The sequence below is a fragment of the Empidonax traillii genome, unplaced genomic scaffold, assembly GCF_003031625.1.
Source record: "Empidonax traillii isolate 1590-97213 ecotype Southwest subspecies unplaced genomic scaffold, ASM303162v1 scaffold135:size1941959, whole genome shotgun sequence".
NCBI lineage: Eukaryota > Metazoa > Chordata > Aves > Passeriformes > Tyrannidae > Empidonax > Empidonax traillii.
In genome coordinates, this window is record NW_020955328.1 from 82,898 (window position 1) to 102,395 (window position 19,498).

Below are 19,498 nucleotides of genomic sequence, written 5' to 3' on the forward strand. Positions count from 1 at the left end.
TATTAAAGCAATGACTAAACTATAAAATATATTTGAGATAATTATGTCTTCTCCCTATGAACTCCATGCAAGCATGACATGTTTTCAAACCTGTCGTGCTATACAATAAACCCTAGAGGCTACGTGGCTGTGGTTTCTCTTATACACGGGCAATTAAAGGTTAGTTTTAGAAATTAGTAGTAATGTGACACAGTTGGAACTGTCATTCCTTAAGCTGCCCGCAAAAGCCAGGCTTACAGCTGATAAAGCCAAGCATCAAGTGAACACATCGGTTTATATTCACTGAGATTGTAAGATTTTCTGTGCACATTAAGGGAGCAATGCTGCTGCGCTGAGGGTAAACCTGTAGCATGGAGGTTTCACTTGGCCTGTTTCAGGTCCAGCAAAGTATTTAATACCCTTTATGTATTTTAGTTGAAGAAACCCATATTGAGGAAATCTTTTGATAATTTGAAGTGTTCTGGTTTTGCATTTGTAGGCAAATGCAAATGAATGTACCATTTCCTATGAAGGTGCTGTGCTATCCCAAGCTCATACCATGCAAAGAGACAAATCATGTAGTGAATACTGAAAAGTGAAGTAAGCTTTTACTTTTACAGAAAAATTTTAAAAATCCAGATGTATTAGAAATAAAACAAAAAATCCTCTATGTATCTGATCACTAGGCTCTGTTACCAAAGAGGAATAATGGCTCACAAGCAACACACCAACACACTTGGGGGTCAAATTCACAATGAAGCCAGACGTGTACAGGTAATGCTTAACCAAGCACAGACGTTATTTTTGGTATCGTTTTCAAGGACTGATCCTTGGTAAAGCATGAGCTTCATGTTGTATGACATGGAATATATGATTAACAGCAGAGCAAAAGACACACTTCTGCAAACGGGTGAGCAGTGACATTCCTGGAACAACCCTCATCATCTCAGTGCCTACTGACATCAATATTCCCATCTTTTAAAGGAAGAAATTTACCTCACTCCCTAGTATTTAACTAGGCTCCTTTATTTACCTCCTTTTTGTGTAAGTCTCTGTTTATGAAGGTCATTACCCATCCTGAATTCTAACCCCAGGAAGAGCTTACCATCCAGACCAGGCAGAACAGTGCTCCTCATGGCCAGCACCAAACCAAGTGGCGACCCAAAGAGGAAGAAATCAGACACTTCAAATTCAAATCGGCCCAGGTTTACTTCTGAGAGACTGGAATCCACAGGAGGAAGGTCTGCATCATCTTTCAACACACTTGAGTGGATGCTGAGCAAAGAAAACGTACTGAATCAACAACAATAATGAAGAGGGCATTCCCAAAACAGGCTACTTAAAAAGTTCTAGCACCCGTATTTAGATCCAAGCAACACACTTTGAAACTGCAGACTGATATTGCACCATAGCAACCATTTACCACGATTTTCAGTGCGGCTGTTCAGTAAATGTACTACTTGCAACATGCAAGAGTTTTCTACAGTTCTTATACAGAATACTTACTGGTAAGTTATGCAAGGACTATGAAGATTTAAGTTTACCTCCTGTCTCTTTTAGCAGTACAGATGTATGTTAGTTTATTCTGACTCTTCTGCTACATATTTTAACCTACTCCTACTGTGTAAGGACAATGGTATTAGAAGGTTACAGTCAAAGTATGTTACTTGGGTGCATAAAACGCATTGTCCCAATCTGTTCCCTGACCTATGACTTAGAATTTCACTACTTTTCAACTATTTGTTACAGGTTAAAATCAGTGATGCTTACAGACAGCTTTTAAAATTATTTAAACACTTCTATTTACTTTGTATGCCATACATCCATGAGGTAACTATAGACCACTTATCCCTCACTGACAGAGAAAGGACTCTGCCATAATTTAGTTCTGCTGGAGATGAAATACCTACATTCAGAAGCAGAAAAGTAGTCTGAACACCTGCTGCCCAGCCATGTGACAGAGCAGAACATGCCCCCAGAGCATGGAGAGCCTGACTGAGAGACACTGACCATGCTGACTTCAATCAGAACTGTAAGTGAAGCACTCGGGAGTTATGTGCACCCTACACACTGTATATCTATGGCCAAGCATGGATCAGAATCAAGAAATTCTGAAGACTGATCTCAAATCAGGCCAAACCTTCTTTCAGTCTGAGAACCTAGTGACATTCTCAATTTATAACCCAGTGTTATCAACTGTAACCCTGGGGACCAAACTTAGGCCTTCATTTAATGCAGAAGTGAAGAAAGCCAAGAACTAAATCCATCAGCATGGCAGTTTGTAGTTACCTCTCTATGCCATAAGCACTCAGACAAAGAGCACAAACTGAGACACTGAACCACGATTGCAATGTGTAAGGCAACAACATTCCTTTAAAAGAATGATCTCTGTAATGATCAACCGAAAAAAATGAAAGAGTGATCTCTGTAACCTCATCACTGATATGCCTCTGCTAAACTGCAGTAAATGAGATCATGGGGAAAAAGGTCTCAGTAATCTTAAGCAAGTTCCACAGACAGGAAAGCCAAGGCTTGGAGCCTCTCTTTATGTACAGCGTGGGTCAGAGGATGATGCAGTTTCATTTCATTTGGTTTTTTCACCCTCTTTACCTTACCAAGGAATATTTTCTGATGTCTTTAGCCTATGCTTGTCCAACTGTTCCTCAACAACTTAGCAACAGCCTGAAGTTTGACTCCAAAATGGGAATGGAAGGTAACACTTCCATCTGCTTGTTTAAGTATAGCTCATGTACAGTTTTCAGTTTAAAATCACAGACACACAGGAAATTAAAGACTTGGAAAAAACTGTTATCTTTGTCCTTCCATTGTCCTATTATTTTTCAAGTCTAAAGTGCTTTATACAAGTCAACACTGTGCTTTAAATATAACACAGTACTTCTGCTATACAAGAACCTAACAGTGACTGACCAAAAAAACCTTCATGTTTTCAGCCACAGACAAATGAAAAACCACCATTGTGCCTCAGAGGGAAAACACTTTACAACACAAGAATAACCAGAAAATGCAATGGTTTGAAAATAAAAGCAGAGTAATCAACAAAAACAAAGGAAAGGGCATTCAGTCAAAGCAAGAATATAAAACTACATTAAACTGCTACTAAAAAACCTGACAGACTTGAAATAAAGCACAGTAGGAAGTCTGCACTATACTCTAGCAGGACTGAAACTCAACACACAGTAAGACTTCTCCTTCTGCATCACTCACAATGAAATAAAGGAAATAAGATGATGGATAGAGGATGCAAAAGCCCAAATAAGAGGTAAAAAACCCAAACAGCTTAGAACAGGCAGAAACAACGAGACAAAGGAAATGCTTATGTTCCCATCAAATCTGCAACTCAGAGCTTTCTTAAGATCATGGAAAGCTAATTAAGTTAACGCTCCTTCCCTAACCTCCTCCTAATTTAAGCCAAATGTTTATGCAGGGCTTTTTTGTTGTTGTTTTAAAGCTGATCTGAATAGCTCATAGACCAAGAGGAGCACCTAAAGCAATTATCTCACTCTTTACAGAATAACAAAAATCCTGAAAATGAAGTCAGAGGGATCTTTAGACAAAAAGAGGTAACAGAAATTTACGCTTATAAAGTATTCATCCATCTTGATTTGAGTGAGCTGCATTGAAGAAGTAGAACTTTGTGCATTCATTTTTGCATATTCAATACTCTTACAACTGAATAAAGATTAAATAAAAAACACTCCATATGTGAATAAGTTCATACTACACCCACTAAATCCATGGGGTTTTCTGAAGGGTAGACAAGGACTTCAAGCAAACATCCAGAAACACACCACAAACAGCAACAATGACTGTGCTCTGGTGCTGACAGGCTCCATTCAATGGCAAGGCTGTTTCTTTTACTCAGTCATTGAACATCAGTTACCTAGACAGGAGAGCATGATGCTGGGCTATAGCATCACAGTCATAGGTGGAGGAGTCACTTTGTTTCTGAGGCAACGGCTGCCTTGGCTCCTCATCCTCCATGATTCCCGAGATGTCAATACTGCTTTTGCTCACGTGTTTGCTGTCACCCAGACTGGAGTCCTCTGTTAAGAGGGTATTATCCTTCAGAAAATGAACAGAGCAAAAGGAGGATTTAGACAAGACACCAAAATATGACAGAGCTTATATGAAATGGCTGCATTTATACATTTGACCTCACTTTATTCAAGAAAGGGTGGAAAGGGTTAGATTTCCTCTTTGCAGTAGAAGGGAAGAGATGAAGACTAAATTTCACTGTAAGATGCATAGCCTAAAAGCTGGAAGGAGAATCAGGAATTTGAGGGGGGAGTCACAAGGGGCAGAAAGGAGGATTAACACAAGAGCTTTATCCTTCATGACTTTATCATTCTTAATATCATAAGGTAATCAGAAGAGGTCTTAACTAAGTGCACAAAATGCCCACTACAACATTAATGCTCTTGTTCATCATGTTCCATGGATGTGGGGCCTGATTTTTAAGAATGCTAGCTTCTACAGGATGCAAAAGGAGACCAGTGGCATCATATCTTCAAGGTTATTAATTTCTTTATTGTTCATTTCCTCCAGCACTTCTGCAGCTTGCACCAGCATCCTCCCCGATATATCCCTCTTACTTCCAGACTTTTATTCCGGTGTCCATTTCAACAGCCCATGCAAATGATGCTTTTCAAAACAAATGCCACTGGACTGACCCTCCCCCATCCATGCACAAGATCTCCTTGCACAAGGCATAGCAAGATCTGGTTCTTTACAACAGCTGTGCATACAGCCTGGGGTACGAGAGGCTGGAGAGCAGCCCTGTGGGAAGGGACCTGGGGGTCCTGGTAAATGGCAAGTGGAATATAAGTCAGCAGTGCCCTGGCAGCCAAGAGGGCCAACTGTGTTCTGGGGGCATCAGGTCCAGCATCGCCGGCCAGGCCAGGGAGGGGATTGTCCTGCTCTGCTCTGATCTAGGGCAGCCTCACGTGCAATATTGGGGCAGTTTTGGTCACCACAATATAAGAAAGATATTGAGCCATTAGACAGTGTTCAGAGGAGGGCAATGAAGATGGTGAAGAGCCTTGAGAGGAATCCAAGGAGTAGCTGAGGTCACTTGGTCTGGAGAAGAGGGGACTGGGGGAGACCTCATTGCAGTCTATAACTTCCTCGCGAGAAAAAGTAGAGGCGCAGGCACAGATAAATTCAATGAGGGAAGAATAAGTAGTTTTAGAAGGACAAGGAACTAGATCTCCATGAGATGAACCTAGAGAACAGCACTGGAAAACTGGCCAGGCATTGTACAAGAAAGCAGGATTCAAAGTTGTTCTTTTCCTTCTTGCATACATCTCTCTCCCAACACTCATTTAGATTCTCTCTACCAGTGCTCCCTGCTCCTGCCTTCCTGGACACAGCATTATGCACTATACCACTGAAGTGTCACCGGAACACTTCACAATCCCTAACCTCAAATACCCCATATCAAAATACATTATCGTGCGCAGTACTTTTAAGCAACTTGCAAAAAGTATAAACTCCAATAGACAAAATAGAGGAGAAAGTGCACAAAGCTTGCAGATGAGGGCTGGGACATAACAGGTCAAGTGGCTTGGCCAAAGACATGCAGACAGACTATGGAAAACGTGCTCATAGAATCTGTTTCTCTGAAGCTGCAGAATGAACAAGTTCATAGGACATATAAGCTATGCAGTGAACCTTTCCACACAGTTCCACCTATAGTCTTCAACAGCCAAGAGGATCTTCTGCCTTCTGTAAAAAGTAAATAATTAGTCTTATTCCCAAAAGCCATGTTATTAATGGTAATTCTCCTTCCTGGAAGAATTTAGACAATGTGTCTTTGCTCAAGAGTACTTACACCACATATAGCTCTCAATTGAACCAAGCAAGTCGGTGTCATTGAGCCCATTTTTGAGGAGAGGTAACTAAAGAGATGAAACAGTTTTTACACAGGGTCGCAAAGCCAAAGAACAGAGCATGGGCACCTCACACAGTGTCAGCTCTAATTCACACCCACCCTCCATATGTACTTGAGCCTGAAGTACGTAAGATCGACCGAACTTTGATTTTCTTTCTTAAGTGTCGAACACAATAATTAAGTTTACGTACTAGCATTACATTAAAATCCTGTGCTTTTACTATCATAAAATCTTTCCTGGATCACAGGTAGAATTACTCCTCCCTTCTCTGCAAATGCTGCACTTGTATAGACACTCAGTTGTTCATTCACAGATCCTCAGGTGACTTGCACTCCTTACAAAGAAAGAGGTATTCTTTCACCTGTCACTAAAACTTATTTGCAACACATCTTAATGCTAGACTACCAGGCACTAGCATAAGGAAATCCACACCATATGTGAAAAACTAAAAAAAAAAAAAATTAAAAAAAAAATATTTTGACAAAAAACAGGAGCCCAACAGAGATTACTGAGACAGGAAATGTTTGCATCTACAGTTAGGGATACCATAAAGGGCACTTGGTAATCCTGTTTTAAAGGTTTACAGATAAAGCCTTCACTACTGATTTCTGATACCATAAAACTGAAGCTGACAACAACAAATTTTTGATACATGAACAAAATCCCATTCTATCATTGGTAATTTACCAAATCCTTAATTTTTCAGTCTTATATGGAATTGATTTCCTCTAGGGTATGAATCTATAGGGTTTCAGTTGTGTGGACTTTTTCTCTTCACCTGGATGCTGCTGATGCTTCCTCTCCTGCTACTGTTCCGACTCTCGTCAGCTGTATTAGAATTATAGCAGATGGCATCAAAGCCCAAAATTCCTCCAATGCAGTCACCTATGAGACACACCTGAGAAAATAGAGAGATTTTTTGGGGACATGTAGCAAGTGTTTTAAAAGAAACAAAAAGCATCACAGCACTGCAGAGGAGTTCCTGTCTTACTTCGCATCCTCGTTACTGGTTTTTACACCCTTGGTTCCTCTTGCAGCTAAAAACGTGTAGCCACTTTCTTACTTTCTTCCACTTCCTTTTATCTCCAGAAATATGCCCTATGCCAAGAATATCTGTCCCAGGGGCTATTTTGACCAGTGGGAGTTCTCCCAGATGAATTAGAATTCTTCCAGCTACTTGCAGACAGATTCCAGCTCGAAAAGTTCGTATCACCAGACGACTGGTGACACAAAGATTTCCATTCACTTAACATTTCCTTGAGAGTCATAGAGGGAACAGGACCTCAACAGATTGTTACTCTCCTGTCAGGACAAGGGAACAGAACCTCAAAATGAGGTATTAAGCAGAGAGATTAACTCTTGATTCCCATTTAATATAAACATAGAAGCTACGTTCAAAGTATGACCTGGCAATTAAAAAAGCACAGAGTACTAAAATAGGGAATTCAATAGTTGGAATAATTTTATGGCACACTAGAACCTTCCCCACAAGCCAATTCCACTGAACACATGCCCAACCCATAGGAGATGATTCTTGCTCCCTGTCCCCCTGTCTGTGTCTTGAGTATGAGCAAAAGCTTGATACCAGGCTCCAGCAAAGCCTCTCTCTCCAATTCTCAAACTGAAGCCATCATCTAGTCTATTAATCCCAAATCCTTTTAGTTTCCTTAACTCATTTCTAACCTTAATTCAGCTTGGCTACAACACAAAACTATAAGTTTCAGATATAGGATGTTGTGCACTCTTTCTTCCAAGTGAAGATGTTAGGAAAAGCAAGTTCTTCAAGATGCAGGTAGGGAAAAAGCTCAAACTTATCTCAGTGCATCTCAATGTGGCACTCTTCCTGAATTGAGTATATTTCTTGTATTCAATTAAAATTATAAAAAACATTTTAAAAAATAAAATATCAAAATACATTAAAGTAACATCTATCCTAAGCTGTTTCTGATTCTAAAGTTGTATACAATTGAACAGTATGCCAATTTACTCTCTGATTTTCAAATTCCTATGCTGCACAATGAAGTCCACAAAGAACTAAAAATTGTATGATACAAGTAACCTTAATAAAACTGACAACACATTTTCTAGGGAATTGGTAATAACTTCTTCAATTTACCAAGGCATTTCTAATCCTTATTATTATTGACATTAGGTTATGGAGTTAACTTTTTCCAGATATTGAATAAAATCAAAAAGGAAATCTCTGATCTAACGAGTTTGCAACATAAACGGACAGAAGAGACCAAAATATGAAATGAAAGACACACACAGGGTGGGTGTCAGGATGTATGATATATATTTGATAAGTACAGGACTTATTTGGAGGCAGAGCTGAAATTTCTATCTAAAGAGAAAAGCAAAGCACTGTAACTGTAGACAGCACAGAGAAGTCACTTCTGTTTTAACAGTGCCAGTAATTGTTGATAGTGAAAATTCTGTGGAGTATACAGAGATCAAGCACAGTCTTTCACATGAAGTAATATATCCGATTCATAAAACACACCAAGGAGACTTCTTTGTAGCTTTGTCAAAGAAAAAACCCATAACACTAAATTTCTATTGAGAAAATTGTTTTCATATTATTCTGTAACTGGTATACTTCTTCTTTACATAATTACACTTTTTGTAATGTTTTATCACTGCAGTTGGGCTGTTTTTATGCTTCAAGCAAGAACAGTTTACTATGCATAGTAAAACTGGCTTCAACCCAAATTTTAGCCTAAAAATACTGATGTCACAGCATCATCTTATTACTGCTATGGAAAAGCATTTGTTTGTGTAATAAGACACATGGTTTCCTTCAAAGGTTACACTGTACTCTATATATTACATCTATTTTCCTTATTTTTCCTGAAGTGTGAAGGTCACTGTACTTAAAGTAAGTGCACGTTTCCGGCTATGTAGATGGCCCCATTGCAAAATAATTTACACAGAGTATCAATATTATATTCCTACATGAAGCAGGAAAGTACTTTTTTGTAGACTATAGATGGCGAAGTAGGAACAGCAACTGACACGTCAAAAGAAACCTGTGGGCGACTTCAATGGTCAGTGGGTCACAACAGAAAAATTACATGACTTTCCTCAGAGTTATACAGAAAATTTGCAGTGCTGCTGGCAACTATTTGTCTTCTATGTTTCTTTACTGTGAATTTTTTTATTACTACTGTGATGGAGGCAAAAAAGAAGTAACAATAGTTAAATGCTGGACTTCCTATGATCCTAAAGGTCCCCCAGTTTTTCCATCAGCTTTAGCAGATGGAAAAGATGTGTAAAGATCTCATTAACACTGATTATCATCTGTCTTGGGCTGCCATGCTTGTTCACTGCTCAGCATACCTCATTTACCGCACTGTAGCAACACTTAGGAAATGCTTAGGGGTCCAAATGCTTGTGGGAAAAGGTTTATAATCTTCTACCAGCTGAGTAAGTCCACATTAGAGAGGGCACAGGATTCCAGAAGTGTCTTTCTCGTGCTGGGCACTGAGAAGGTGTTTTGAATAGATGATCCTGTGCTAACATTCATTCATCATATTTGCAGCAGTATCTCACACACATAACTCAAACCCCTTAATACAATGGCTTAAAAAGAAACAGCTTGCTCTAAAGGAATTTTAATTTGATGTAAGAAAAAATAGTCCTACCTGTCCATTAAAGCCAGCCCCATCTGTAGATTTGAGAAACTCATTGTAAACTTGATTGGCTCTGCTGATCACCATGGCAACAGCATCTTGGTACTGAGGGGATGAAACAGCCAGCAAAGGCAAGGCAGCCAGTGGGATGTGGTCTTCACTGCTGCTGAGACAGCTCTCATCATAGCTGTAGGGATTTAGGCTAGAGAAAGACATGATATTATCAGGAAAACTGCAAGAGCCAGCACAGAGTATGAGAGAATGGTAATTAACAGAAACGGGTTGGGCTATTGCAAGTCACAATGAGAGAACAAAGGAAGGATCATTTTCTCCCAGAATTCAATTGCTTAAAAAAAAAAAATTGAGGAGTTACGGCTTTAGTTGAATGAGATTACACTAGAAGGCATTTCTGTAGTTAAACTACTTGATACTATTGTGCCACATATAAGCAGACATAATTTAGAATGGCAATGACATGATTACATTTTAGCCTCTTTTCCCCCCATGTAACAACTTACAACATCATAGAGAAGGATCCAACCATCACAGTGGAATACTGTTTCCTAGAACACAACTGCAACAGCAGTATTGTTTAAAAGCATATAAAGACATTTTTTCCAGTGACCCATCTTTTCAAAAAGATGAAAGAAAGATGCACATATTCTCAAATCACAGCAAATGTCTGCACAGTAGCACTTGACAAACAGGCCGTGACCCAATTGAAAATACAAGCTCAAATTTGAAGAAGAGCAGCTTTACTTTAGCTTGGATATGCATCCTGCAAGCTTCTCAGCAAATGTACCGATTAAGTCTTGACTGATTTTTACTGATGAGTGGAGAAGACAACTCAGAGAGCTAAAGATGAAAGGCACATCAGTGTGTGCCAGATTCTCCTACAGTAAATTGACTGCCTTTTGGAGATTAAAGGAAAGTTGGAAGTATTTTGGATAATTTAGTACATCTGAAGTTCATCCAAAGCCACAGGTAGGCAACTTGAACAGTATTTTGTATTCACTTTCTTTGGGAACTTCATGGGCTATCACAGTATTTAAAAATAAGCTGGCCTGAAATGTAGTTAGTCTGTGTCTTTGCTAAAACTCACATTCCTGAGACTATTACCAGGGTAACGGAGGAAGAATAGAAGATTTGCCGGTGTGTGCTATGTCCCAAGTCTCACTGGTCTTTTCCACACTTGCCTCTGGCTGAAGCACTCCAATGATATGATATTTTTCAACTGAAGTAGTATAACAGTTTCTGTGTCCTTGAGCTCAGCTGGTCTGCCAAGCTCTATCAATTAAAATAGCTTCATTTTACCAGCTGATTAGATCATCCAAATGCACAGCAGATATACAGTTATGAATACTAACTCTCAGAAATTAAAACTGAACCTTCAAAACCCCCCAAAAAAGTTTCATTTACTAATAAAATCGGCAGATAATACCTCAGAAAGGGAAAGGGACAAACATATGAGGGGAAAAAAGCTTATTAAATGAATGTTTGAAATGGCACAAAATACCTGCATATGTTTTCATAATAAAAATAAAATGCAAACAATATTCAAAAGAAAATCACACAAACCAGAGCTGATGGAAAAGTAAAAAAAACTGGCAATGTATTGTTTTTTTCCCCATAGCTAAAGCAATATAGATCAAATTGAAATAGAGACAATTAATCACCGCTAACTGGTTTAGAAATGACAGTGTGTGTTTTTTTTAATTCCAATGTATTTCATTGTAAATGTTTAGCCACAAAGACCTCCATTGTTATAGCAGACAAACAGAAAGAGAAGAAACATCCAGACCACTGAAAGAGTGTATGGAAGAGATGAAGTTGTTTGTTGGAGTGGACATGCTCCTGGAAAAGCTGGCGGCCCACAGCTTGGACAGGGGTACTCTATGATGGGCTAAGAACTGGTTGGAGGGCCAGGCCCAGAGAGTGCTGGTGAACAGTGCTGCATCCAGTTGGCAGCCGGTCACCAGTGGTGTCCCCCAGGGATCAGTGCTGGGCCCAGTTCTGTTTGACATCTTTATCGATGATTTAGATGAGGGGATTGAGTGTACCATTAGCAAATTTGCAGATGACATCAAGTTGGGAAGGAGTGTCGACCTGCTGGAAGGCAGGAGGGCTCTGCAGAGGGATCTGGATAGACTGGAGATGGTTTGATTCGAAGGGGATGCGGTTCAACAAGTACAACTACTGGGTCCTGCACTTTGGCCACAACAACCCTCTGCAGCGCTACAGGCTGAACACAGAGTGGCTGGAGAGCAGCCAGGCAGAAAAGGACCTGGGAGTTTGGATTGACAGGAGGCTGAACATGAGCCAGCAGTGTGCCCAGGTGGCCAAGAAGGCCAATGGCCTCCTGGTCTGGATCAGGAAGAGTGTGGCAGCAGGACTAGGGAAGTGATTCTTCCCCTGTACTCAGTGCTGGTGAGGCCACACCTGGACTACTGTGTCCAGTTCTGGGCCCCTCAGCTCAGGAAGGATATTGAGGTGCTGGAACAGGTCCAGAGAAGAGCACCCAGGCTGGTGAAGGGACTCAAACACAAGTCCTATGAGGGGAAGTTGAGGGAGCTGGGGTTGTTGAGCATGGAGAAGTGAAGGTTCAGGGGAGACCTCATCACTCTCTACAGCTACCTGAAAGGAGGCTGTAGCCAAGTGGGGGTTGGTCTCTTCTCCCAGGCAACTATCGGTAAAACAAGCAGGCACAGTCTTAAGCTCTGCCAGGGGAGGTTTAGAGTGGATATTAGGAAGAAATTCTTTACAGAGAGGGTAATCAGGCATTGGAACCCATCCCTGGAGGTATTTAAGAAGAGACTGGATATGGCACTTAGCGCCATAGTCTAGTAATGATGGTGGTAGTGGATCAAGGGGTGGTCTTGATGATCTCAGAGGTCTTTTCCAACCCGGCTGATTCTATGATTCTATGCTGAGTATTAGTGCTGAAGCTGAGATAAACAGGTAAAATATCAGTGCTGAAACTCAAAAGAGCACAAATCTTGTTATCTTGAAAATCACCAGCTTGGAAACATGACGCACAAAGGCTGGACTTGAAATCACTGAGTGTAAGAGTCTGACAGATAAAGTCACCAGTGTTAGAACCCAACACCTCACTGATGAAAGGTACCAAATGACTCGGCTGCAAGACAGACCTGGCCTTCCATGGTGGGTAAGAGCATGCACGGCTTCCAGGGAAGAAGAGACTGACAGCATCTCTAGCAGGGATAACTCAGACTGCACCATGGAGAGGGGGTGAGAGGAGCAAGCAGAGGGAGAAATCACCCATATGGTAACATTTGTCTGGATAACTATCACACAACATTTTTTTTCCAGTTATGCTTTTGGTTATCTGCATTCCATGCTGACAGTCCTGGGGACTTTCTATTGCTGTTTCTGAATGCTAGAATATGCATTTACTTCCTCCACTTTCAGGATAAAAAAACCAACCAAACAAACAAAAAAACCAAAAACAAGAAAGAAGAGCATAAAACATGTTTTGTTTTGGCTTTTTTTTCCTTCTCTCTCCTTCCCATTCCCTCTAAATTTGCAATGATTATCCTCCAGTTTAGAAGCTCTATTCTGAGGTGTGAAACAATGTATGCTCATCAAATCATATGCTATAAAAAGCATAACAGTTGATCCACTCTGGGATATTTTTCTGCCTGAAAAGGGAAGACATGGCTTGAAAGTCATCTATCTGGAACAAGAATGTGCCTTAGTTTTAACCCTTTTTTGTTCTTAGCCATAAAGATAGAGCCAAGTGTGACAGCAGATCAATTACGAATTGTAAATTTATACAGGTTACATAAAGAATGTGTTTTTGATTTATATGAGAGACAGAGGAACCTGAAATGATGAGAGTAGATGAGAAAAGATCAGTTTAAGCAATCTGAAACATTTACTACATGGAGTGATTTTGCCCTGAAAGATCCCTCTCCTTTAAGCCACTATTTGCAAGGCAGAGAGAACTGCAAAGGTACATTCACATAAAAAGTTCCAGTGGAATCCCTCTGAACCTGGTCACTCTGCACACAAGGCACAGCATAATTCAAAACCTATGCCAAGGTAAAAACCAGGTTGTACTACCCTGGCACACACTCATAGTGTATCTTCAGAAAACAGAGGCCACATTCAAAACAAAAAAGAAATCTTGTACTGCTGCTTAGTCAGTCATCTGGCTCACCCTCAGTGAAACACTACAGAAATTAAAATTACCCTTCCTCCACCACAGTTTGCTAAAGGGAATGTTTACAACAACTTTTATGTTCCACAACTGCATTCTGGAGTTCTGGCTATGAAAGCTGCTAGCATGAAGCTGCAGAAATGTGAGACCAGAGAATTGTCTCTCTTTCTGTCAGCCCCAAATAGGTACGACAAGCAGCTCCGCACAAGAACATAACACTGCAATATCAATGTTATGCCAATGCCCAGAATGATTCTATAGGAAATTCAAACATCCAGGATGGTGTTTTTCATTCTGTTTGGACACTGTGTGCTGCAACAAGAGGAAATAAAGAAACAGAGGTAGAAAGTCAAAGCTGTGTTCATTTGGGTTGCCAGCACACACTCTTCTTTCTGCTCTAGCAGCTATTCCTCCAGATAGCTGAGACCTGCAGGCACTGCACTATGGTGTAACAAAGGGACACTGAGTTCTTCGAGTGCATGTAACTCTCAAGGGGTACAGAGGAAAAAAGCTTGTTAAACAATGGCCCAAATGGGCAAGGGTGATCTTCCAAACACTCCTCCGTGTTTCACCTCCTCTTCTATCATTCCTCTTGCTTTACAGGGCAGCACCTTGGACACGCACACACTTCTTTCCTGGTTGTTTCCATGTATTCCCCCCTGATGCCAAGAGTCAGGCACAACTTCAATCAGTCTGGTCTGCACCCTGACACCTCTTCCTCCTATAGGCCTGTGACAGCTTTAAGTCCAGCTAGTACTTCAGAACTTTCATGTATTCTCCATCTCTCCTGTCTGACATCTGGACAGAAGGTGTCACCATTCCTGGATCTTATGGCCCAAAATATAGTTGTAGACCTCCTCAACTCTTCTGCAGGGTTTTCTGCTCTACATGAGCTTCAAATGTAACCCTAGGCACTATACTGCAACAAAAAAGACTGTAAAAGCAGTCTTTTAGACTGGGTTTTGTCTGGGAAGCCCCAAACAAAACAAAGGAAATTTTCTTTCTGCTTAGAAAAAAAGAAATCAGGAAAATGTTTGCTTCCTCCTCTCACCAGAGTTCACCAGTTAATTCTAGTTTGCACTTGTAGAAGAGTTGAAGCAGTCCCAAGAGCATGTGTTTCTTTCTTCCTTCTCTATCATGCCGTTGAAAGTACTTTTGTCAAGGAAAATATCTCTAAGGCAAGAAATATTACCTGAAAACATTCTCTCATTTAATGAGTGAATTCCAAGACCCAAAAAGCATGTAGGAAGAGCAGCTACTGAAGCAGATACATCCAATAATAAATGTTTTTTAAAACAAATTTATCCACTTAGAAAAGGATGAAAAATTATTCCAAGTCTTGCAATCAGAAGAAGATTAAGAAGGATTTGCAAGACTTCATTATGAAAAAGATGGGTCACAGAAAGCCATTCAAAACCACAATGCAAAGCCAAAAATCAGGAAATGCAAATCAACTTACTTGGAAACAAGAGAGAAAGCTGCTGAACAGATTGCTGGGCAGGGAACAAGTCTCATTAAGATATGGCCCAAAGAGGCAGGGAAATGGGCTCGGGTGACCTTCTCAAACACAGAACTGAAGGTGTTGATGTCTGCCAGCTTGCTGCTGTGGTCACCACCTGCAGTGTCTAAGATGTTCCCTCCATGTAGGATCAAAATTAACACATGAGTTTTGCAGTTCTGGTGTTGAACTCCTTCCTGTAAGAAGAACAGGAAATAAAAAGGGAGGAAGCATTTTTATGGACATTGTTGGTATACCTGGTGTCACCATGAGCAGTGTTTTTTTTTCTCCCACACCCACTGTGATGGTTTTGTATATTTGCCTTCACTGGAAGGGCGGGGTGGGGGGTGTGCATATGTGCATGCCCCACCATCCATTTAATTCAAGTATGTCTGACCCACGTAGAGCCTACTGCTCTGACAGAAAACCTCTGCAGCACAGATGTAGGTTTCAGATCAACAAAGATTAAAACAGCTTTGTGTACTTCAAACACTCTGAGACTGGAGAAGAATTTTAACCTCTGCAGGCAGTCTAAGCAATCATCTGTCTAGGTATCCCGAACGACTGCTTCATTTACTGGCAAGGTTGTCATTCAAATCATCAAAGGTTCTAAAAAGCCAAATTTCTCTGCCAATGAAAACATCCAGGAAAAGCAGATGATACAGCTATCTCAGCCTCTTGAGACTGGCAGCTTCCTATTAAAATGAAAGATGGGGGCAATTTACCCAGACATTTATTGAAAAAGTAAAAAGTTTATCATTGCTGATACCCATAAAACTCACCAATAAATTTACAAATATGTGAATATGCACAGACAATAATTAGCTACATAGAATAAACAAGGTATTTTCTACTTAAGACTGGAAAAGCATTTTGAATGTCTCACAACTCCACCTTTTTTTCCTCTTTATCCCTTGAGAGTTATGTGCATTCAAAGAACTGAGTAATATATTAAAAGATTAAACTTTTTGTTTTTAAATCTTGACTGTCATTTTCTTTTCACTTTGGATCACACGATTCCTGACAACTTCTAGTTCCTGACCAAACACAAACACAGAACTCAAACAACAGTAATATTTCTTGTACTTGTCTAAGGACTGTTAATCACTAGATTGGGTGATTCCCTGAGAATCAGGCAATGTTCTGGACACTTTATTCTTAAGTTCTGGAATTAAGAGAAATTGGTAACTTTAGCACTTGTATAATGGTGACAGAGAAATGGCTGAAAACGAGAGAATTGCAAGTTATTCCATAAAGCCACTATCCCTGTTCAGTCCACGAATTTTAGCATTCAGCAGAAGTATTCGTTGTGAAGGCATTTTGCTCACTTGACTTATATCTGCTTAAATACAGGATCATATAAGCCTTTTTAAGGTTCCACTTTTCCTTGCACTCATTTACAATTTCCTTCTCCATATGGTTCCATTCCAGTTATTCAGAAGAGAAATTTAGTTCCCTTTAAAAGGTAAGAGAAATTCCTTCCACAGCCTGCTTGCAAATAAGCAGCACTGCTGATGGGTTGGTGGGACTGAAAGTTTCAAAACAAGTCTCTCAGCTGGAGTTAACTAGTATCTTTCACAAAAGACCCAAATGGAATGCAATTAATTTGCCTCTCAGCAGTAGCTCAGTCATGACTGAGACAAGGGGCTCAAGGGCTAGTCAACTGGACATCTGATGTCAATCAATGACTGTCATAATTTTCAGTAGGAGTGGAATTCTTCAAAAATGTAAAAGCAGACATTTCCACTACCTGTCCTACATGTGGACAGAGGACCTTAATCAGTTTGTTGGAAGGACCACAACTTGTTTAGATTCTTTCCTGCTTCTGAAAAAAGGCAATTGTTTTATTAGCAAATTCATGAGTGCTGCTGAATCTGCTTCAAAAACCTGCATTTCCACTCAAGCACTAAGCGGATATAACAATTTCTCTTCAGAGAACTGGGTCATATTTCCACCTAAGTTAAGTATTTCCAATGTCTTAAAAAGGTTGTGATGATTTTCAGTGATTGCACGTGCACCTACCAAACAAGGGAAAGACACACTAAGCCATCAAACGAGTTTATAATTCCATAATATGAGAGTATTTCCCCATGTCTAATCTTCAGAAATCACAGCTTGTGTTAGGAAATAATCTTACCTCATTGTCCTCATGTATTTCAACACTACCTTGTGCAGGGAACCTTTGTTTTCTTAAAGAGGCTCTATATAATTCACCTGAAAGGAAAAGAGGCATATTCATCATATAAATATTTGTCTACCACATCTTTTACAGACAATTACATGTAAGGCACATTTCTAGTTTCAAGACAAAAAGTTCCATTCATAGGAAATCCTGTGGACAAACAGAACAATACACAATATTAGAGGCTCTTCTATTCTTAACAGCAACATTTAGAACAGGATTCAGGTCCTTATACTGAGGTGTGTAGTACCAGCACAGCTGCTGTTGATCTGTGCCTTTCTGAAATAGCAGCAGAAGAGGTCACCTGAGGTTCTGCTCATCCCAAACAGCTATCTTAGGTACTCTGGTATGTCTTAAATAGTACTAAACACCTATATATAGGCAAGTGAATCAAGCCTTTCAAGTTCTGCAAAGATCTCCAGGATGCAGTTCTTCAACAAACCTCTGTGACTACCTAGGGAACTCCATTAAGTAACTGCAGTGCTCCATTACCATGATGCAAAATAGGAGTAACAGTCCATAGAGCAAAAGACAATTTCTCCTCAAAAAGTCCTGTAACCCAAAAAACAGGAAGAGATATTTCAGAGAAACACATTCCTTTCCTAGTATCATTTCACAAGATCACGCATGCAACATCCTCAATTATAAACACAACAATGAAAATGAAACCACAATGAAAGTCTCTGCACTGACTTCAGAGCATGACCAAACGTGGACCAAAGGCCCACTTGTCTGCTCTTTGGGCAGACAGGCTGGGAAGCTGCCTGCTCTAAGCAGTGGAACGTTTCTGATATCAGCTTTAAGACCATGAGATTTTCCACTGTCTTGCCTCAGGAAACAAAACTTAGGAAGCTTTTCTTTGCAGAGAGTGTGGTCAAACACTGGAAAAGGCTTCCTAGAGAGGTGTCAATGTCCCAAGCCTGTCCGTGTTTAAGAGGCATTTAGACAATAATCTTAATAATATGCCTTTACTTTGGGTCAGCCATAAAGTGGTTAGACAGTTGGACTACAGGATCAATGTAGGTTCCTTCCAACTGAAAATTTTCTATTCTGTTCTATAACTTCTATAACTGGCTATGAAAAGGTTTGCCCTCTGAACAAAACTTCTCTGTGCTTAAGGGCATAGAAATTGATATAGCACTATCCACTTTTTCTGTTTTGCACTGTATTTTTTCAGTCATTGAAGAGAATTACTACAGGCTCTTTCTGGTCTCCTCATAATGCAGTATTTTTTTCTACCATTGCATGTTACCTGGGAAACAGCTGTAAGATGAAATTTGATTAGCAAATGTTGCAGTGGTCAGTTCCTTGGGAAGAGCAAATGTGCTTTACTCTTCTGTCAACAGTGATGGAATTCCATACAAGATGCTAATTCTATCCCTGTAACAACTCCTCCTCCCTCTCCTGTGGGGAAGAGGAAGGCTTTGAAACCATCCTGAATCATGATAGCAGAAATTTGTCATTCAAAATGTCAGCTGACTGCAGTGTTGCAGACTTAAAATTCCACTCATCTCACAAAGATTAGCTGTTCCTAGAGAAACTGTAAGGCCTTGCTCCCTCTATGACAGATACAAGTTTTAGGAGTATAAGAGAGAGGATTGTACTAAATAATAATACAAAGTACATAACAGACAGCTTTTGAGGTCTAGACACCTTTTCCTCTGTTTCTTCCAGCATGCCAGAAGAAAATGAATACACCCCATAATGCTATAGATGACTCAGTTTACTTTTCCTTGGCATTTGGAGTTCATACCCTCTTTGTGGTTCCACTCCATCTGTTTACAGGTACTCTGCCAGACCCTAAGACAGTGTTCACCAAGGACATTGCTTAAGCAGGGTCTGGTCAGGTTATTCTAAAAGCACTGAATTAAGTCCAAAACAAATTTTGAACACTCTACTCTTCTGCGCTAGGAACAGGTTCTACCAATATCATTCCTTAGAGCCACTGGAAATTTATTTAGCCTCTGTGTCTACATTTCTCCATATTTAAAATTGAGGTAATTATTCTTGCCTTTCTGACAGGCAAGGATTTAATGTATTGGGCATTCAATACGTCTATAAAATAAAAGGGTACCATAACAAAAAACAAAATACCGGAAAGCAAACCTAACATAC

The 19,498-nt window shown here is 40.1% G+C and overlaps 1 protein-coding gene across 5 annotated transcripts in view; it reads right to left on the bottom strand.

The window, feature by feature from the left end:
• The window catches only part of PITPNM3 (PITPNM family member 3), a 63,216-nt gene that overhangs the window by 13,177 nt on the left and 30,541 nt on the right, over positions 1–19,498 (bottom strand). For 4 of the 5 annotated variants that reach the window (XM_027883829.1, XM_027883827.1, XM_027883828.1 and 1 more), the window contains exons 5-10: positions 17,339–17,415; positions 15,163–15,398; positions 9,536–9,725; positions 6,670–6,789; positions 3,881–4,062; positions 1,085–1,254 (exon numbers count right to left, since the gene is read on the bottom strand). In XM_027883829.1, coding sequence (XP_027739630.1) covers positions 1,085–1,254; positions 3,881–4,062; positions 6,670–6,789; positions 9,536–9,725; positions 15,163–15,398; positions 17,339–17,415 — 975 coding nt within the window. Of the gene's footprint in view, positions 1–1,084; positions 1,255–3,880; positions 4,063–6,669; positions 6,790–9,535; positions 9,726–15,162; positions 15,399–16,951; positions 17,019–17,338; positions 17,416–19,498 lie in introns of those variants that run through there. The other variant, XM_027883831.1, reaches the window with a different exon arrangement.